Raw genomic sequence first — 20,767 nt, forward strand, 5'->3', positions numbered from 1 at the left:
AGAGGCGGCTGCCCTGGCGGCTCCGGGAAGAAGGGAAGTGGCGGGGGCGGGGCCGGCGGCCGGGGCGGGGCCTCGGGTTTGGCTGGGCCGAAGGCCGCGGAGACGCGCGGAGACGCGCGGCTGCGCCGGTGAGGTGTGGATGGGGTCGCACCTGTTGCCGGACTGCCCCACAGCCCAGCGACAAGAGTCCGGCCCCGAGTATCCAGAGAGGGTGGAGAGACGCCCAGACGAGCTCCGGCTCCCGCTCTCTGGGGAGCACGTGGCCGGCCCGCCTCTCGAGTGCCGGGCTGGGGGTCGGGACTGCGGGGTCTCCAAGGCCAGGGCAGCGGCCTGGGTAGGCTGGGGGCCGCCTCCCTCCAGCCGGCACTTTTGAAAGACTGCCTTACTTCCCCCATCTCAGGGTCAGGGCCGGGGCCCTTGGAGCGACTCGGCCGGGGTCTGGGCCGCAGCCCTCCTGTCCTCCGTCGGGACCCCGGCTTCCCGGCTGTGCATACCCTGGCGGGCAGCCTCGCCGGTCCCCCTCGGGGAGCAGGCATAATGGCCTCAGGTGAGTGTGTTGCGTGCGTTGGGGGAGGGTCTCTGGGACAGACAAGTGCAGTGGCCAGGGTGACAAGAGGATGGGGGTCTCAGCATAGCCAGCAGACCTAGGGAAGGCGGCCAGCTCCTTCTGGGGAGGACCTGGGAGAGCAGAGCCTGAGTGTGGAAAGACCGAGGGAAACGTCAGAAGACGCTGGGGTCGCTTTCCCAGACTCCCGAGAAGCCCCTGCCTCCTGGCCTCCCCCCTTCCTAGAAGGTAGCTTCTGCCGGACAGTGGAATTTTCCCAAGACAGGCTCCTCCCTCCTGGGCTGGGATTCTCTGTTCTACCCCATCCTCCCAGACCTGGGCTACGCCTGGGGCTGGGGGTCAGATAGAGAAGAAAAAAAGAGGGCTCTGCCCCAGAGGGGCTGGGGTTTTACGGAGCACGCCTGCCCTGAGAGGCATGTGTTCTGAGCGTGGGGAAGCTCGTGCTGCATTTCCCTTTCTTATTATTTTTTTCTCCCAGGCTGGCTGGACCAGCTAGCCTGGACTTTGACTCCCTTGACCCGGAGCCCTGGTAAGGGGCGAGGGCACTGGAGAGGGTTAATGGAGTGCCGGGGGCTGGCCCTTCCCCATCTTGTTTTCTCACCTCCACTCCAGAGCCCTGGCCCAGCTACCATCAGTCACACTCCAGGGACCGAGGAAGGGATGGGAGGGATAAGGGGTGGATATGGAGGCCCCCCTCCTCCAGGTTGCCTAGACAACCTCAGAAATCGTGGCCCGGGCCTCTTCCGCCTGCGGGGCCTCTGCTTCCTGCATCAGTCACTCCCGCTGGGGGCGGGGCGGAGGAAGGGGTTGGATGTGGCAGAGCCAGGCCCGGCTGCTGCGGCTCAGACTCCCCCCGCCGTCTCCGCGGCCTGAGCCATGGCATCCTATCCATCCGGCCCCGGCAAACCCAAGGCCAAATATCCCTTTAAGAAGCGTGCCAGCCTGCAGGCCGCCTCTGCAGTACCAGGTGAGTGTGTGCCTCCTGGCCTCCGGCACTGGCTCTGCCCCATCACCTCTCGCCCGCCCAGGCCACTGGTCCCCTCAGGGGTGGGAGTGGAGGCGCCCTTTTCCTGCACCCTCTCTGCAGTGGGGCCTCTCATCCTCGGTCCCTGGGACAGCTGACTTGGGAGGTGGTGGGGTGGAGGGCGACAAATTTTTTTGTTGGGAATGTTGTCCTCTAACGAGGATGGGCGTGGGTGTACCAAGAGGTGTGTTTGCACACGTGTCAGTGTGTGGATGTGCTAAGACTGTTTGCATGTGGAGTGTGTGTGAATGGAGTGGGGGATGTGTGGGACTGACTGGTTTGCGGACTGGGCAGGCAAATTGCTGACAGCTGTGCCTTTACCAGGCAGGCTTAGGCTGTCCTCCTGCAGTGAGTTCCTTTTTCTAGGACCCCAAATCACGAACCCTCTCACTGTGGGGGAGAGGTGGAGATGCCTGACATTAGGGCACTCATGGCTGCCGGCATCCCAGGGTTGGAGTTCAGCTGTATCTATCGTTTGCTATTTTGCTCCCTCCTGGTCTGTCTTGTGAGCTTCCTCAGAAGTATGAGGTGTCCTTGGGATGGATCGTGCTAGGGCTCAGGCTGGGGCCACTGTGTGCCCCTGTACCCTTTGGTTCGGCTCCCAATCTGGTCGGCATCTCTGCACCATTTGAAGCAGGCAGCGTGGTGCGGCTGTGCCATCTCCCTGAGGGCTCCAGCTGCCTGGGTCTGTGCTTGTTGAGGGATATCTACCTGCCATCTCCTGCCCCCAGGCCTTGTGGCTAAGGAAAGACCATCCCCACTTTGGTGACTGGGTCAAGCTGGTCCTCACCGCTCGCCCTGCCCAGCCCCAGTAGCTGTTTATACCTATAGCCTGATCACCTCCTGTATTTTCTGATGCTGTTGAAGATGCTGGCCTGAGGTCTATGCCATCCAGGGGGCGTGTCCCCTGGGGCTAGATCTGTACGCCTTTGAGTGGTCACATGGTGGGAGCATCTGATACTTGTAGGTCAAAGCCTTGGGCACCTCTCTGCCTACAGAGGCAGTCTTGGCAGTGAGTGAGGGGGCTCCTGGTCAAGAGCGTAGATGGAGTGGCAAGAATCGTGGCGTTGGTGGGAGTAGCCCCCTCTGGCTTTTGGTCGACTCCCCCGTGTGAGTCTGTGTATGGTGCTGCAGCACAGACCCTGGGAGAAGGGACCAGCAAGCAGCTGGGTCTTCTAGGCCTGGCCTCAGGTAGTGTGAAGCTTCCTCCTGTGTGTCACCTCCAATGCAGCCTGGCAGGCTCAGAGGACGGTCACCCCAGCATTTCTGTGGAGGCCCTGGGCCACCCTGCTAGGAGAGGGGTTTGAGATTAGGGCCTGTGGCTCACCCCTCCTGATGCGATACAGACCAGCCTGGAGGTCTGTGGTTGGCCTTCTGTGGAGGGGGTTAGAATTGGGGAGGAGTTGTGGAGGATCAGGGTCCTTGGGCAAGCAAGGACCTTAGGCTCTGTCTTTATCCCTTGGGGGCGGAGCAGGTTCCCATCTTTCCTTCCTCTTCCTGCTCTGCCCTTTTCAAAGTAAGAGATAACGTCACCCCCCCATCTCCACCCCTGCCAAGTTCTGTTCTCTTCTTTGCCCTTCATTGCTCAGTTGCCTAGGCTGTGCTGGGTCTGAGAACTTCCCACCCTCCCCAATAGGTGGGACTACATGTGGGAAGTGTTTGGAGGGTCCCAGGAGTTCATAATCGCAGATTGTGGTGTTCCACAGAACACTTGCAGAGCCATATCTCTGTGACAGCTATGGCTACGCAGGGCAGGACCCGTTTATCACCCCACTGTAGACAGGACTTGAAACTTCCAGGAGGCAGAGACTTGCCAGTAAGTGGAACAGAATCAGACTCAAGTCCTGCAAATTCTAGTCTCCCTTCTCCCAAGCCTCTCCTGGGCAGTTTGGCCGGTCCCTGATGATAGGCTTAGAACAGGAGTTGGCAGTCTAGGGGGCCATGAACCAGCCCCCTGGGCAGCAGAGAAGCTCCAACCTGGACTGAGCCACTTCCCCGACTGCCAGCCAGCTCCTCTCCCCAGCAGAAGCCCTCTCTCTCCTGAGGGAGCCCATAGTCGGGGGCCCAGAGGACAGTGGTGAGCAGACAAGGCCACCGGGCAGAGGAAGCTGGCCTGGTGCTGTTGGGTATAGAGATGAGGGCTGCTGGCCCCTCCTTTCCCTACTCCTACCCTTTGGCCAGCGAAGCCCTACCCCCTCACTGTCCCCCAGGCCAGTGCATTTTAAGGAGGCTTGGCCCCTCCCTGCTAGCCTGCCTTGTCCATATCAGCCTACCCTGCTCCTCCCCCTTGGGGGCCCCACTTTGGCCTGGGCCCTGGCTTGGTAGAGGTTAAGGCCCTGTTCATTTCTGGGGTTCCTCTTATCTCCAAACTCTGATGCTCCTTCCCTTGATTTCTGGGCTCCCCTGAGCTCCTCCAGCCCCCTGCTTGCCGTCATTCCAGGGTCTCCCCTGCTTGCAGCTGCACTTGGTACAGCCCGTGCCGGGCCCCTGAGCTGTCCTGGGGGACTGGCTACAGCTCCACTCCGCAAACAGGCAGGTCAGGGGCACAGGGCTGCTGGCCGGCACTGCCTGAACTCCGCAGGTAGGACCCAGGCAGGCACCAGGGCGAGTGGGGGCTGGGTCCTGGATCTGGAGCAGGCACCTTCTCTACCCTTTGTCCAGTCTTGGGACTGGACTCTGGGGTATTGGGAAGTGGGGACAGAGACTTTAAGGTGTGCTACCTGGGCAGAGCCACCAATCCGTCCCTAAGCCACAGTAGAGAGGGGAAAGGAGGGTGCTGGAAGGGCGCACCCCCCAGAGCTGGCTGGGAAGCCACGTTGGGTATGGAGCTTCCCGCTGGGAGGGTGGGGCTGGCAAGCCCAGGGAGGGTCCTTCAAGGTGGGCTGGGAGCTGAGGCAGCGCCTTTAGACTAGCAGCTTCACGGCCTTGAATGCTGGCCTCCTGGTGGTGCAGCTGAGGAGTCTGCTCTCCAGGAAGAGAGACCCTGGCTTCTGCAGCTCCCTTCCCCAGGCCCTCCCTGGGGCCTCCGGCCCAGATCCTAGGGCCTCTGAGTGGCGCAGACTGTTTGTGGCGGCTCCCTTTGGAGGGGCAGCCAGCAGTAGGAGGGGCAGGCTGGGGCTAGGCAACATCTTGGCAGCCCTGGGGTCCTGGGGGAGAGGGCAGGTCTCTGGGGAGGAGATAGGGTTCCTGCTGCCAACCAGGTCCTCCACTTCCTCTCCTCTTCCCTTGAGGGCTGGTCCCCAGATCAGAGCAGAGTGAGTGGCAGCTGTGGCTTCCCTGTGCTCTAGGTCTAGGATATCAGGTACAGGCCCTGGTCCTCTGGGAGAAGGATCTGCCAGGCCAGAGACAGGTCGGATCCGGGACTGTCTGCCCTGGAAGTTGTGGGCTGGGAATCGCCAGTATGGCCACCAGCTCCTTCATGAGTGCCCAGAGTGTGTGTGTGTGTGTGTGTGTACACGCGTGTGCCTGCCTGTGGGAGGTACTCACACAAGTTTCTCATGGCCTGAAGGAGTAGCCCTTAGGCCAGGATTCAGAGTCTTATTCCTGGAGTGAGTGAGTCCACTTGTTCTAGGGGCAGACTCAGGACCCCCATGCCTGAGCCTGGAATGGGTGAGGCGTCCGGTGCTAGACTGAGGGTGAGGTCCTTTGGGAGCCGCACTCAGGCTCACTCCTCAGCCTCTGAGAGGAACTGCCTACTTGCCAGGCCCTGGCCTGTCTCCGGGGCTGGCCTGGGCTTCCAGTGCGCCCAGGCCCCGCCCTCCACCCTTTGACCCTGGCATCACTGTCTTCACAGAGGCTCGGGGTGGGCTGGGGGCCCCTCCGCTGCAGTCTGCCCGATCCCTGCCAGGCCCTGCCCCCTGCCTCAAGCACTTCCCGCTTGACCTGCGCACGTCTATGGATGGCAAATGCAAGGAGATCGCCGAGGTATCGCCTGGCACCTCACCCCATGTCCCCCCACCGCTGTCCCCATGCCCTGTCTCTGCTTCCCACACCCCAGCACCTCAGCCGTCCCCTTACTTCACGCTTGGCTGTGCCCTGGTCTCCCAGCTTCTCCCAGGTACCCCCAGTTCCTGCTGCCCTCACCGCATCCCCAGACTCTGCAAGGGAGGGCCCAGGGGCTGAGGGCTAGGCCACACTGACCCTTCCTTCCCTCCCACCAGGAGCTGTTCAGCCGCTCCCTAGCTGAGAGCGAGCTCCGTAGCGCCCCGTACGAGTTCCCCGAGGAGAGCCCCATTGAGCAGCTGGAGGAGCGGCGGCAGCGGCTGGAACGGCAGATCAGCCAGGATGTCAAGTAAGCCCCTGGCCTGGCCTGGCCCGGCCCGGCAGGCAGCTGTGGGGTGGCGGGGCACAACCAGACAGGGTTGGGGGGCACAAGCCAGATAGTGTGGTGGGCACAGCTAGACATTGTAGAGGGGGACACAGCCAGGCCGTATGTGTGTCGGGGCACAGTTAGACAGTGTGTGTGTGTGTGTGTGTGTGTGTGTGGACACAGCCAGGTAGCCGTGGGATGGTGGGGGGCACAGCCAGACAGTTGGGGGGAACACAGCCAGGCAGCCGTGGGGTAGTGGGGGGCACAGCCAGACAGCCGCAGGGTTGTGGGGGGCACAAAGTCGGGGGGCTCAGCCAGATAGCTGTGGGGTAGTGAGGGGCACAGCCAGACAGTGGGGTGGGACACAGCCAGGCAGCCCTAGAGTGGTGGGGGGCACAGGCAGACAGTGTGGGGTTGGGGGGAGGGGCCCAGGGTAGTCTGCCCAGCTTCCCTCTGTGGCCACCTGGATGCTTTCAGAGCCCCATCTTTTCCCTCTCCCATCCCGTCCTCCCTTTGGGGACCACTGGGGAGGCAGCATAGAGCAGTAGTGTGAAGCACAGGCTTTGGAGTCAGGCTGCTGGGTTCTGGTTAGTAGTGGGGCCTGGAACATGTTGTTTCACTTCGCTCATCTCTAATGTGGGGCAAGAACAGCACCCACAGCGCAGGGTTCTAGAGGACTGTGAGTGACCTAACACATGCATAGTACATAGCACAGCGCAGGGACCTGGGAGCAAGGTCCTTGTCATCTGCCTGACCTCTCGCCCCTCTCACCTGTAGGCTGGAGCCGGACATCCTGCTTCGGGCCAAGCAAGATTTCCTGAAGACAGACAGTGAATCGGACCTCCAGTGAGGAGGACAGAGGGGTGTGGGGCATGCAGGGCTGGGCCTGTCCCAGTGCTGGCTCCAACCCTTACCTTGTACGCCTCCCTCGTAGGCTCTACAAGGAGCAGGGTGAGGGACAGGGCGACCGGGGCCTGCGGGAGCGCGATGTCGTGCTGGAAAGAGAATTTCAGCGGGTCACCATCTCTGGGGAGGAGAAGTGTGGAGTGAGTGTCCCAATGGGATCCCTGAGACTGGAGAGCTGGGGGCGTCGGGGGTCGGAGGGTTTTTCTCTTTCCAAAAGTTGGAGGGACAAAGGGTCTGGCTGGGAGCGAGTTGATGTGCTGGGAACAAAATGTTCTGAGTGTTTCTGGGGTCAAGGCCTCAGGGAGGAGGTGAGAGCAAGCCTGATCTGGGTCAGCAACCGAGGAGAGTGATCACATGTCCGTGTCTTTAGGTACCATTCACAGACCTCCTGGACGCAGCCAAGAGTGTGGTGCGGGCTCTTTTCATCCGGGAGAAGTACATGGCCCTGTCGCTTCAAAGCTTCTGCCCCACCACCCGCCGGTACCTGCAGCAGCTGGCGGAGAAGCCTCTGGAGACGCGGACCTACGAGCAGGGCCCCGACACCCCTGTGTCCGCTGGTGGGACCCCTGTCCCTGCCCTATTCCAACTGCCCAGGACCCTCTGCCCTGCCTGCTTCTTCCCACACCCAGGCTCATTCCAGCCTCTTGGTGCACGAGGGGCAGAGGCAGGAGCAGGAGCCATCCTGCTGGGGCCTTTGATGTCTCTCACCCTCTGCGGGGCCTCTGGGCTGAGCAGTGGGTGGTGGCCTGGAAGAGTCTTGCCCTGACTCCACCCTTCCCACTCCTGCAGATGCCCCGGTACACCCCCCTGCGCTGGAACAGCACCCGTATGAGCACTGTGAGCCCAGCACCATGCCTGGGGACCTGGGCTTGGGTCTGCGCATGGTGCGGGGCGTGATGCACGTCTATACCCGCAGGGAACCCGATGAGCAGTAAGAGGGGCGTGGGGTGTGCTGGGGGAAGCTGTGGGGGGGGGGGGTGCTGCATCTCGGGAGGGCCCATAGGGCTGGCCTTGCTCTCCTCACCCAAGCTTCCCCTACATGCCAGTTGCTCAGAGGTGGAGCTGCCATACCCTGACCTGCAGGAATTTGTGGCAGACGTCAATGTGCTGATGGCCCTGATTATCAACGGCCCCATGTGAGTCCCTGCCTGTCCCAGACCCTCCCCTTCCAGCCTCCCTGCGGGCCCTGAACCCTGCCTGGTTTTCCTCCTGCCCAGAAAGTCATTCTGCTACCGCCGGCTGCAATACCTGAGCTCCAAGTTCCAGATGCATGTGCTGCTCAACGAGATGAAGGAGCTGGCTGCCCAGAAGAAGGTGCCACACCGAGATTTCTACAACATTCGCAAGGTGGGCCCTCACCTGTAGCCCGACCCTACACCTCTGCCCAGCCGCCTCCTCAAGGGCCTGGGCTCCCCACCCAGCATCCAGTTTGGAGAATCTTCTCCCATCCCACTGCCCAGACCGTGGACCTTCCCGGCCTCCAGTGGACCCAGGAGCCCCCTGTTCCACCCCAGGTGGACACGCACATCCATGCCTCGTCCTGCATGAACCAGAAGCATCTGCTGCGCTTCATCAAGCGGGCGATGAAGCGACACCTGGAGGAGATCGTGCACGTGGAGCAGGGCCGCGAGCAGACACTGCGGGAGGTGTTCGAGAGCATGAATCTCACTGCCTACGACCTGAGTGTGGACACGCTTGATGTGCACGCGGTCTGTTCCAGCGGCATAGGGGCTGGGTCAGTGTGTGGGCGGGGGTTCGGGGGTAACTGGGCCTGCCCATCTCCCACAGGACAGGAACACCTTCCATCGCTTTGACAAGTTCAATGCCAAATACAACCCTATTGGGGAGTCCGTTCTCCGAGAGATCTTCATCAAGACCGACAACAGAGTTTCTGGGAAATACTTTGCTCACATCATCAAGGTGAGGAGGAGTGGCTGCCAGGGCCCACTGGGTACAGGGACAGCGTTGGCCCTGGGAAGCCCTCCCCCTGACTGAGCGAGAGCCTGGGTATCCGGGAGGCCTGCACTGGCAGGTGAGGTGGGTGGGTGGAGGCATAAAGAGGTCTGACTTAGCACACAGGGTGGCTGCAAAGACAGGGATGGATGGGCAGCCTGAGTGTGACATTTGGCCCATTTGTGTCTCTCAGGAGGTCATGTCGGACCTGGAGGAGAGCAAATACCAGAATGCGGAGCTGCGGCTCTCCATCTATGGGCGCTCAAGAGACGAGTGGGACAAGCTGGCACGCTGGGCTGTGATGCACCGTGTGCACTCTCCCAATGTGCGCTGGCTCGTGCAGGTGCCCCGCCTCTTGTGAGTGTCCCTGGGAGTGGGAGGGAACATGGGGACTAGAGTTGAAGGGGCCAGGGTCTGCCTCCTGTCCTCCTGGGATGGTGACCCTCCCCCATCCCAGCTGAGCCATCTGAGTAGAAGGAAGGGTCTTCTGGTTCCACCCATGGTCTGCCCAGCCTGGCCCACCCAGTATGGTGCAAAACCACTTCTGTGACCTCGGGCCAAGCCCTGACCCTTACTGGCCTGCTGGATGTCCTCACATGGGCCCTGACCTGCATGTGCCTATCTCACCTGCAGTGATGTGTACCGTACCAAGGGCCAGCTGGCCAACTTCCAGGAGATGCTGGAGAACATCTTCCTGCCACTGTTTGAGGCCACCGTGCACCCTGCCAGCCACCCGGAGCTGCACCTCTTCTTGGAGCATGTGAGGGGGCAGCACAGGGCTGGGCGTGGGGAGGACGACCTGCCTCAGGCCCGGCTGCAGCTCTGGGTCTGACCCCAGGATCCCGTGCCAGGTGGATGGCTTTGACAGTGTGGATGATGAGTCCAAGCCTGAGAACCACGTCTTCAACCTGGAGAGCCCCCTCCCTGAGGCCTGGGCGGAGGAGGACAACCCACCCTATGCCTACTACCTATACTACACCTTCGCCAACATGGCCGTGCTGAACCGCCTGCGCAGGTGCGCCTCTCTCACCCCGCTGTCTCTCACCTCCCCCCGCACACCTTGCTGTCGGCTTGCCCTGGGCTGGGGCGGTCAGAGCCCTGACCCACCTCTTGCCCCCACGCATGGACCCTAGGGGTTCTTTCTCTGCCCTCAGGGCTCCATGGCTCATGCCTCACAGCCTGGAGTCTGCCCTGCCCGCTTGTGCGGGCCCTCACAGGCAGTGGGTGGGGGCTCAGCAGCTCACACTGTCTTCATGCCCCTCAGGCAGAGGGGCTTCCACACATTTGTGCTGAGGCCGCACTGCGGGGAGGCTGGGCCCATCCACCACCTGGTGTCGGCCTTCATGTTGGCTGAGAACATCTCGCACGGGCTGCTTCTGCGCAAGGTCAGGGGCTGCACCCCCAGCCTCCCCTCCCAATTGTTCACCTTCCTCCCAACCCATCGCGCCCCTTCAGCAACTGGTCCTCCTCCTCACGCAGCCCCCAGTTAGGACCCCTCCACACCCCAGCCTCCAGACTGAGGCCCAGCTTGGATTCTGGCTGTAACTGACCCTTTGCACATCAGGCCCAGCCTGGACTCCCCCTAGTGTGGCCTGTACCCCCCAGAACCAGGTGTCCTCCCCAGCCTTGGGGCCACCTGACAGGCCCCCCATCCCCGTTGCCTGCCCAGGCCCCGGTCCTGCAGTACCTGTATTACCTGGCCCAGATAGGCATCGCCATGTCCCCGCTCAGCAACAACAGCCTCTTCCTCAGCTACCACCGGAACCCACTACCTGAGTACCTGTCCCGTGGCCTCATGGTCTCGCTGTCCACTGATGACCCCCTGCAGTTCCACTTCACCAAGGTCAGAACCTGATGGGCAGCCACGTGGGCGGGTGTCCTGGGACACAAAGGATGCCTGGACACTGGGGGGCTCAGGGCTGGTGCTGACCCCTTATGGCGGAGTCAGCATGCCACATGGCAAGTGCCACAGGGAAAGATCCTGGCAGGCCATGTGCGCCTGTCTGAGAGAACCTGGCCTGTGCAGGAGCCGCTGATGGAGGAGTACAGCATCGCCACCCAGGTGTGGAAGCTCAGCTCCTGTGACATGTGTGAGCTGGCACGCAACAGTGTGCTCATGAGCGGCTTCTCCCACAAGGTACCCCCCGCCTGCCTGGACTGTGGCATCCCTTCTCCTTCCCTCCTCTGCGTTTGGGAAGGTCCCAGGGGTCCTGGCCCTGGGATGGTTCAGGGCTGGGGTATGGCCCCTCAGAGCTGGCTGCAGCCCTGCCCGTCATCCCCACCCCCTGCAGGTGAAGAGCCACTGGCTGGGACCCAACTATACCAAGGAGGGCCCCGAGGGCAACGACATCCGCCGTACCAATGTGCCGGACATCCGCGTGGGCTACCGCTACGAAACGCTGTGCCAGGAGCTGGCACTTATCACGCAGGCCATCCAGAGCGAGATGCTGGAAACCATCCCAGAGGAGATGGGTGTCACAAGCCCGGGGCCTCAGTGAGCCTGGCCCGCACAGTGCCCACTGCGTCTCAGCATCTTGGCCATGTTTTGTCCTTGGACCCCTCCCACCCTGCTCTGGTCTCTGCATGTGTCCGTTCTTCTTTGTTCTGTCCTGCATGTTTCTGACCTATATCTGTCCCTGTGCCACCCCAGTGAGAGTGGTGTCCAGGATCGGCTCTGCCCTTGTCTTGGCTCATGTGGCACCTGATGGCCCAGGTTTGAGGGCTGCCCTGCTGGTAGCCCTGTCTCAGGATCCTCTGAAGCCTAGCTGTCCACAGGGGCTAGGGATGGTTGTGGGGGGCTGGCCCCTCTAGCCCTTAGGGTCCTGCCTGGGCAAGTCTGAGCTTTGGCCATGGCTTGCGTTTAGGCCCCCACCTGGTTCATGTGCCTGAGGGGCAGTCAGGGTGGAGCCTGTACATGTCTGCTGCAGGCATGGGGCTGCCGGGGGTCTGCGGGCTCCAGAAGCTCTGCGTGGCTAGAGTTGGGCTGAGAGCTCAGTCACAGCCCTGGTGCCTGGAATCGGGCCTCGGAGGTGCTGGACCACCACCTCTGCCAAGTCACTGCCAGCAGCCTTCTCCGTCCTTCCTCCGGTCCACGTGCTCCTCTGGTATCAGCTTCGTGTGCTTCTGTGGGAGGGAGCAGCCACCCTGTGCCATGTCTGGGGCCACTGCAGCCGGAGGGTCCTGGATCTGCCACCAGCCCTGAGGGTGGCATTCCTGGTATGGTCCCCAGAATTTTGACCAGACCTGGACCCTGGCTGGTCCCCTGTGTTGTGTCCTGGACCGAGGCCTTTGCTGTGAAATGCAGTGTTTCATACAATCCCATCTTTCCTAGTGCATGAGAAATAAAGATTATTTAAGTAATGCGGCAGGTGGGGGTCTCTTTTGGGAAAGGGAGAGCCATGGTGGGTGGTGGCTGAGGTCGGGTCCCTCGTGAGCACTGTGGATGGAGGTACAGCGAATTCTGAGGGGAGCGACTGGGCTTGGCTGTGTGTGCTTGTGCACCTGGAAACTGACAAAGGAAGCTGTGGGGGAGAGGAGGGGCCCACCGGGGACCCATCTGCTGCCCCCAAGCCCTCATCTAGCCTTCCCCCTCTGAAGGGGACAATTTCCGCCCACTTTCAGCCTCTTGGGACAGTGTGGTAGATGTAGGAATATGCACTTACAAGCTGATCTGAGGCCACTGGTTCTCAAACTCTGGGGACATCAAGATCTTCTGGGGAGCTTATTTAAAAGCCATTTCCAGGTCCCATCCTCAGAGAGTCCAATTCAGGGGAAATCTGTCAGCTCCCTGGCAGATTCTCTTGCAAGGGGTTGGAGCAAGCCTGTGCCTTCTGAGTGCAGGCTTAGCCAACTGGCTTCTGTCCTGTGTTTAATACACGATTTCTGGAGCAGCTCCTTGGGCACAGAGGTGGCTAGAGTCTGTTGCCCAGGTAAAGGAGGAAAGTGGAATGTGCCCTGTGCTGTGCAGAGTCCTGGGTTGGTGATAGGAGCATGTTACTGCTGCTGCTGCTGCTGCCGCTGAGTGGGGAGGATGACAGGCTGGCGGCTTCAGAAACAATTCACCCTAGAACAGCATGGGCCTATGTAGTTGAGGGCTGGTGAGGGCAAGGGAGGCTGGCCTCTCCTCCCCTCCTGTCAGCTTGCTCTGCCCGACCCCATCTCCGGCAGGAGACTCTTGGGGAGGGGGGGCAGAGCCGCGCATCTGCTGCGTCTGTGCCAGCTCACTCCCTCCTCTCTCTGGGGCAGGACAGGACAGCGTGTCTGCACCTCCCCCAGCACCTCTGGGCAGAAGCTCTCCTGAGGGATAGTAGGCAGGCTCGCTCCTGGCCATCATCCAGGGTCCTTTGGTCTCCAGAAGGCATCTCTTGCCAGTTTGTTCTAGCCATTTACCTATCATAGAACTGAAAGTTAGAGCTGCATGATGAGCTGGAGATCGTACAATTTTGGCTGATTTCTGGTTAAGGAAATAGGCTCAGGAGGTGCAAGAGGCCCATGGCAAAACCTGGATGCCAGGGGAGCACAGGGGGCTCTGCCACCCCGTGCCGGGCCTCGTCTGTCGGCCAGAGGAATGGTGCTTTTCCAGGGTGAAGGGATCTTACTTTCAAGGAGGTGAATGTATTTAATGATCAAAATGCACTGTCTCTTCTCTTCATTTGTAAAGCAAGGAAGTGAGATTAGAAGGTCTTTCTAGAAGGTTCCTTGAAGGCAAGAACTGCCTGTCTCCATATTTCCTCATCGAATTTGTCACAGACCAGAAGCCTGTGTTCCATTTTCTTACCCCTTGTACATTCTTCTCAATGTGTGCTAAGGCCCAGCCCTCAGAATATTACCAATTTAAAGACCTCAGCAATGCCCCCCCGCCCCCAGCCTGACGTTTCTTTAAACAACTTGCTTCTGGATTTTCAGTTTCTCAGAAATTTCTCTCTCAAAAATTTATTGGGAAGAAGAATTATAAAACAGTAAGGCCTTAATATTATTTCCTATGTGAAAAGAAAATAATTTTCATTAAAGAAATTTGGAAAATAGAGAAAAATGGGAAAAAGAAGAAAAGCCCGCTCATCATCTACCAGTTTCAACAAATATTTGCTGATCTATTGCATGCTTGAGATATATTAATATACTTTTATATATTTATATATTCCTTTGAGCTTTTTTTAAAAAGGCATTTTTGAGTTGAGATCATATGTATATAATTGAGTGGCTTTAAAGTATTTTAACAAGTCCTTCCAAATTTCATTAAAATACTCTTTATAGGGGCCAGCCTGGTGGCATGGTGGTTAAGTTCGCACATTCTGCTTTGGTGATCGGGGGTTCGCTGGTTCGGATCCCAGGCACGGACCTACAGACTGTCAAACCACGCTGTGGCAGGTGTCCCACATATAAAATAGAGGAAGATGGGCACAGACGTTAGCTCAGGGCCAGTCTTCCTCAGCAAAAAGAGGATGATTGGCGGCAGATGTTAGCTCAGGGCTAATCTTCCTCAAAAAAAACCCCCAAATTCTTTATAATTATAAATTTTCATTACTGTTCAATGTGCTAGGTGAGCCTCACCATACCTTACCATCACAGTTCTTCTCTGTTAAGAATAACTATGGCCTAATGTGGCTGTCAGCGTTCGCTCTGGAGACAGAATACCTGGGCTTGAATTTTGGCTCCACTGCTTTCTGGTTGTGTGACTTTGGGCAAGTTACTTACCCTCTCTGTGCCTCCAGGTCCTCATCCATTTCGTGGAGATAATAATAGCACTTTCCTCACGGTTTGATTTTGGATTCATGCAATCAATCCCGTCATTGGATAAAAAGCACTAAGTGCGTGCTCAATAAATATTAGCTATTATTATCTTTGCATATAAGTCTTTACAGATTGTTCCCCTAGTCTATGCCCATGAGTGAAATGATCAGGTCCAAGACATAAATTTCTTTTTGTTTTACTGCTTCTTGGTAGAAATGAATCAAAGTGTGTACCGGCGGTTAAAATCAGTTCTTTGCCCTCCGCCTCCCTAACCCCTTCCGCCCTTCCACCTCCTTCCTTTTTTGGGAATCACGTCCTGCGCCTCTTAGTGACCTGCTTGGGAGGTGTGGGTGGACGTCTTTGTGAAGGAGGCAGCGTCCTCCCTCCTCCTGTCGTCGGGACCGGGGCCTCCGCCTCTCCGTGGAGAGGGGAATGACAGCGGGCTGCCGAGGTAATTTAAAAAAATTGATCCGCTTTAAAAGGCCCCAAACAGTGCAGTGAAACAAACAAACAAACCCGCGTAGTGCAGTCTGCCCTCCGGGGCTGGTCCTGAGTGAACCTGCACCGGGACCGTCCCTTGCCAGTCACACAACATCGCGGGCTGCGCCGGGCCACCGCGCACCTGCCCCGCCCCGTTCTCCTCCGCGGCGCCCCCTCCTGGGGGAGTTCGCGGGAGCAGGGGCAGCTGGCAGTGCCGGCCAGATGGAAGGGGTGGTAGGGCTCGGCTGGGGCGACAGCGATCCTGATGTCTAAACCCTACAGCGGAACATTCGCCCCATCAAAGTGTTGCCTCATTTCTAAATGTATTTATACGAAACTCTAATAAAGCATTAAACCACATTGAATCCAACGCTGGCAAATCACTTCGTTTTCAAAATGAGAATAACGTTGCCCGAATTGGGATGCCCTGGACAGTCTGGGGTGGGTGTCCTTGCGGCTGGACCTGCAAGGGCGGCCGGTGTGTCTGGAGACACGGAGGGTGGAGGCGCCGTGGCCTCTTGAGCAAACTCGTCCTAGGCAGGGGCCGGCCGCCCTTCAAAGGCCCGGGAAACGTCGGAGACCTGAAGGGAAAACTGTGGGGTCTGCAAAATACAAAAAAGACAGCGTCAAAATTGCTAAATGTTTAACTAAACACCAACAGAAAGTCATGTCAACTTTAATATTTGTTAAGTTTGGTATCCTACAAATGTCATTATATTGAAAACAATATGTAAGTTGGATTTTTGGCAAGAGTTCCAGAATATGCAGGATGATCGAAGAGAAATCCTAGCCAATAGTAAATTAAATGAGTTACTCATAGTCAAGTAATTTCAAAAGCAAATTTATAAAAATCCTTTTACATTTAAAGCAAAGAAGCGTTTTATTTAATGAGGGATGTGGGTGCATTTGAATGTTTGTCATGATAAGGGGGGGCCTCCAAGAATCGGATGCCAGGTCTGGAAAGGGCTGTAGACGGCCCTGGCCTGCAGTCCCGCTCTGGACTTGGGGGGGCCATCAGCTCAGTCTGGCTCCTTTTACCCTCCTGCCTCTCTAACTAGCTTCAGAGCACCTGCTCCTGCCACAGGCGTCTTCTCCAGATCTCTGCAAAGACCACGTGTGGCTGGGGTTTCTCTCTCCATTTTGCAGATGAGAATCTGACCTGGATTTGAAACCTGAGTTCCGTTTATTAGCTGTGCAAGTGCCCCCTCCTCCCTGACTTCCCAGGTGTGGGGGGGACACGTAAAGCAGAGAGAATACCAACCCGTTCGCAGCCTTGTGTGTCCACCATGCGCTTCCATGGTGGAGTAAATACCTCCTGGGTGCCTGGCACTGGGCTGAGCACTTTACAAGTGTGAAGTGCCTAAGGACTCTGCAGAGAGCTGTCATCGTGCTCCCCTTCTTAGAGAGAGAAAGTTGAGGCACAGGAGGTTAAGTACCTTCTCCAAGGTGACCCAGGCAGCAAATGGCAGAACTGGGATTTGAACCCAGAACTGCCTGGCTGCAGAGTCCTTGTTCCTCCAACTCTACAGTGATCCCCAGGGTGGGCCTGTGATTGCTGTGTGTCTGGTGGGGTTGTCTCTGTAGGATTGTGTGCTCAGGGAAGGGACAGTGTCTGGCTCTGGAAAGCAGAGTCTGGCTGGAGATGAGGCTAGAGGTAGGAAGGCTGTGAGGAGGCCCTTGCAGTATCCTAGATGTGAGTGATGAGCACCTGGGTGGTGGGAGTGGGGATGGAGAGAAGCTTTTGAGGGGAGGCAGTTAAGACCAGTGGTTAAGACAGGGTTAGGAGCACCATTGTGCCTGGAATAGCCTGATGAAAGATTGAGAATGTGAATGCCCTGAGGTGGGTGTGCACCCCAGTTGGCCACAAGCCCCACCTCGCCCTATTGCCATACACTGGGTTCAATCCATACATTGTGAGGGAGGTATCTGAGTTTGTGACACCTGGGTTAAAATCTCTGTCTCACAGTACAGCTCTTTCACTTCTTACTGCAAGATATTGGGCAAAATACATGAACTCTGAGCTTCAGTACTCTTATTTGTAAAATGGGGACACCAGGGTCCCCTGCACTGGTTTGTTGTGGACATTAAATACTGTATAGAAAGCTCTTAGCAGAGTGATCAGCACACAGCAAACCCTGAGTGCATACACGAAACTTATGAAACTTCAATAGAAGCTATGCTCGATGTTGGATGAAGAAAATCATACATCATACCTGAGTTCAAGCCCAGAGGACTTGGAAAATTATGGACTTACTAGTAGAAACTCCACTGGGGGCCAGAGAAGGGTAGGACAATTCTTTTCTGGAGAAAATGATATCACCTTTGTTTTGTGCTTCGTAATTTTCCACATTTAATTTTTACAACAGCCTCAACGAGCTGGACAGGAGTGTGATTATTCCTGTGTGCAGCCTAAAATTCCTTTGAAATAAGGTGGGATCTAAACAAAAATGTAGGTATGTATGTTTTACATAAATACTGGATAATGGTTTACAAAGTCAGAGAAGCCCCATCACAGGGCTGAGAGGCGGTGACTTGGGCAAGGACCTGGCATTGGACTCCTGGCCCAGTGCTCTCCTTACCTTTGATCTCCCTTTGGGACCTGCTGGAGAGTTTGGACAGGGCCTGGCCAGAGGCTGGAATGGGGGTGACTGGGTGGGCGGCTTCCAGCTGAGGGAAGCTGGGGTGGGGCTGGAGGAGGAGGAGCAGCCGTGAGGTCTGGCTCTTGCTGAGGCCACCAAGACTTCTGAGGGCAAGTACCCGTGTGTCTCTACTTCCACCGAGCCTCCTCTTTCTCTGTTCCCCACCTTGTGCCCCTGCCTTGAGTGTGAGCATCTTCTGGGAGAGCTCCCTCCGCTCTGGGTCCTAGACCCCTCCCTGGGTGGCTGTGGCGTCTCGCCCTGGTGCGAACCTCTCTCTGCCCACCTACTGCCCTGTCTCAGCCCCTCTCCACCAGCTGCTTCTCGTTTGCTCCCAGCCCCCATCAGCGAACTTCCTACTTGTCTCATTCCTTTCTCTGAATAACAACAAAGAAATTCTCACAACAGGGAGAAATACCCGCTGTGGTTGTCCCTGTTTCACAGATGGTATCCTGATGCACAAGATTAAGGAACTTGCTCTGGGTTATACAGCCGGCGTTGGGTGGAGCCAGGGTTCAAACTCAAGTCCCTTTGACTCTAAAGTCCAAGCTGAAGCACAGGTGTACATCCCTGGAGGACCCCAGACTCCAGAATCTTGAAAGACCACGCTGTCTCAGAGCACCTGAATTCCAATCGTCGGTGACACAGTGGCCTCCAAACAAGACACCGCTGAGATGACAGGCCTTCGGGTCTTGTCACAGGGAAGCAAGACAACCTGGGACAACACCAACAGCAGTTTTGCCTGTGCCATCAGCCACTTCCTTGCGTAGCCTCGTCTTGACTCGCAGGCTGCATTTTCTTTTTCCGTTCGGAGAGCAGTGCCACCTTGTGTACAGCATCACCCACCCCATGAGGGGTAAGCCGGAGGAGGCACCTTCCTACCATCCTCTTCCTCATCAAACTCCTCCTGCCCGTCCACCCCTGGGCTGCTGCCGCTTCTCCCAGACTGTCCCCACTGGCTCCCCTTCCAAGGTTAGTTCTCAGCATGGGTCCCCTTGATCTTTCCCAGCCTCTGCAGCCTGCTGACCACTGCCTTTTGGGGAACATTGCTTGCCTCTTGGCGTGAGTGACCCTGCTCCCCTGGCCCTTATTGTTTCCTCATTGCCTCCATCTCTCCACCCCCACCCCCCACCCTGCCTTCTCCCCAGCAGACCACGGAGGCGATTCCCACTGCTGCTTTCTCCTCACATCCCAGAGTCAGGAAAGGCATCTGCTGGGAGAGAGGAAGTGCTGGGGCAGAGGAGGGGGGAGGGGAGGAGAAAAGAGGGGAGGCTCTTTGCATCACTTATTGAGGGCCTTGGGTGGGTAAACATATTAATGATTAACAGAGATCAAGATGGAGATGGAGATGCGGTTCAAGAGGCCACTGGGGGCGGAGGCCCTGCAGGCCAGATCCTCAGTCTCTCACAGTGTCCAGAGATGGTCAGCCCATAGGAACTGACTCCCTCCAACCCAGCTCACAGGAGATGTGCCGCAGACCAGGGGAGCTACTTTCCAGCTTACAAAAGGAATCAGAATACCAAGCACGAGATTTTTTCAAAAGTCAACCAGCAGTGGCTTGGTGAGCAGTGAGTCGGAACTGGGGTTTGGAACAGCCTGTGTTGGCCCTGGGTCTCCTTCTCTGCACCCAAGCGGAGCCATGCTCCCTCATAGAGTGCTTTCGCATGGTTAGAAAAAGACTCCCCTTCCTTGGGCAGACGCAGCCTCATGCTGGGGAGCACAGCTTGGTGAGCAGAGCACAGGCTGGCTTTTGGTCTCTGATCACCCTGGGGCTCATCAGCGCATGCCCTGCTCCATGCAGCTGGCTGCCAGGCCCTGGGGTTCCTGGGTGCCTGCAGCCTGAGGGCCCACATGCAGTTGCATTATCACTGATGCCACTGGCTCCTCCACCTGCTCTTGGAGGATGTCACCGGGCCGGGTCTGGGAGTTCCTGCAGCATCCCACATGAGCTTATAAATCAGATGAAGTTATAGTCACCTGTGCTCCACCCCAATCCTGTCCTGTAGGTGAACAGGCTGGGTACCCACAGAGCTGCCTGCGGGCCTCGGTGCTGCCATGGGAGTGCACATATTCATGCCAAGGTATCCCCAGGGCAGGCTGCCTTGGGTGCTGGAGCGCCCCCTGTGAAGAATCCAGGTGCGTGGCTCTCTCCCTCCCAGTCTGCTGCGTCCTTTCCCTGAGCACCAGGTACCTTGTGGGGCCCCTTGGGCCCCTGGGTCACACACCAACCCAGGGCTGATGCTTACCCACATGCCGCCTTTGGTGGGTTAGGAAAAGGTGGGCCCTGTAGGCAGACTTAGCTCTGATCGCTCACGGAACTGATGGAATCTTAGGGGCGAGAAAACAGCATCCCTCGCTCCAGGTGGTTGCAGCCGTGCCAGGGCCAGTTCCTTGGTGGGCAGAGTGCAGGCTGGATTTCAGCTTCCACTTACCCCTTGACTGGCAGGCCTTCGCAGTTCCCAACTTGCCCACAGGGTGGCGGGACTCAGACCCTTGTGAGAACCGCTACTGCTGCTTCCCGCTCCTGGTTGTGGGGCTGGGCTGGGGCGCCCTTTCCAGGCACCCATGCCCACTATCTCACGCAGGGGGCACCTGTGGGGCCCGGCCTCACCAGCCCTCTAGACTGTCTGGCTCACATTCAAATCCCCCCACTGAGAGCCATGGCTCAGACTCAAGCCAGGAACCCCCAAGAGGAGAGCTGCCCAGGGGCCAGCTGATGCGGACACCTTGTCTCCTGGGCAAGCCTGGAGCTGTATTTTCTGACCCTTTCGCTGTGCTGATCTAGACCCCAGCTCCACCTCTCTTCTCTCGGTACCACATTCTTCCTTCAGGCCTGTGGGCCAGGTGAGTTTAGGCCACAACATTTTTTTTTTTTGAGGGGGAAGATCAGCCCTGAGCTAACATCTGCTGCCAATCCTCCTCTTTCTGCAGAGGAAGACTGGCCCTGAGCTAACATCCGTGCCCATCTTCCTCTACTTTATCTGTGGGACGCCTGCCACAGCATGGTGTGCCAAGCGGTGTTAGGTCCGCACCTGGGATCTGAATGGCAAGCCCTGGGCCACAGAAGCAGAACCTGTGAACTTAACCGCTGCGCCACAGGTGGCCCCCAGGCCACATCTTCTTTTTACATTCAGCAGATCCTAACTACGTTTCCTGGCTGGGCT

At 57.9% G+C, this 20,767-nt stretch overlaps 1 protein-coding gene across 4 annotated transcripts; it reads left to right on the plus strand.

Moving 5' to 3' along the window:
- Window positions 1-62: 62 nt before the first annotated feature.
- On the plus strand, window positions 63-12,117 carry AMPD2 (adenosine monophosphate deaminase 2). Of its 4 annotated transcripts, none has more exons than XM_014835142.3 (18): window positions 63-547; window positions 5,383-5,513; window positions 5,750-5,880; window positions 6,676-6,744; window positions 6,833-6,944; window positions 7,175-7,361; window positions 7,594-7,735; window positions 7,851-7,940; window positions 8,022-8,151; window positions 8,319-8,513; window positions 8,593-8,724; window positions 8,951-9,114; window positions 9,391-9,517; window positions 9,609-9,772; window positions 10,022-10,142; window positions 10,427-10,600; window positions 10,784-10,894; window positions 11,049-12,117. In XM_014835142.3, the coding sequence occupies exons 1-18, from the start codon at window positions 538-540 to the stop codon at window positions 11,253-11,255; spliced, it is 2,397 nt and encodes a 798-aa protein (XP_014690628.1). In that variant the 5' UTR covers window positions 63-537; the 3' UTR covers window positions 11,256-12,117. The 4 variants fall into 4 exon arrangements, with proteins under 4 accessions (XP_014690628.1, XP_014690629.1, XP_014690626.1 ...); XM_014835143.3 differs by lacking the exon at window positions 5,383-5,513 and adding an exon at window positions 5,161-5,224 and having other exon boundaries at window positions 74-547; XM_014835139.3 differs by lacking the exon at window positions 63-547 and adding an exon at window positions 582-1,532.
- Window positions 12,118-20,767: the final 8,650 nt, after the last annotated feature.

This window comes from Equus asinus, chromosome 16, assembly GCF_041296235.1.
Source record: "Equus asinus isolate D_3611 breed Donkey chromosome 16, EquAss-T2T_v2, whole genome shotgun sequence".
Lineage (NCBI taxonomy): Eukaryota > Metazoa > Chordata > Mammalia > Perissodactyla > Equidae > Equus > Equus asinus.

Bases quoted from the DNA above. Each gene is read 5' to 3' on its own strand.
- AMPD2 (XM_014835139.3), top strand. From the start codon at position 1,442: ATGGCATCCTATCCATCCGGCCCCGGCAAACCCAAGGCCAAATATCCC. The intron at 8,725-8,950 runs GTGAGGAGGAGT...TGTGTCTCTCAG, and splicing joins ACTTTGCTCACATCATCAAG to GAGGTCATGTCGGACCTGGA. The intron at 10,895-11,048 runs GTACCCCCCGCC...CACCCCCTGCAG, and splicing joins TGAGCGGCTTCTCCCACAAG to GTGAAGAGCCACTGGCTGGG.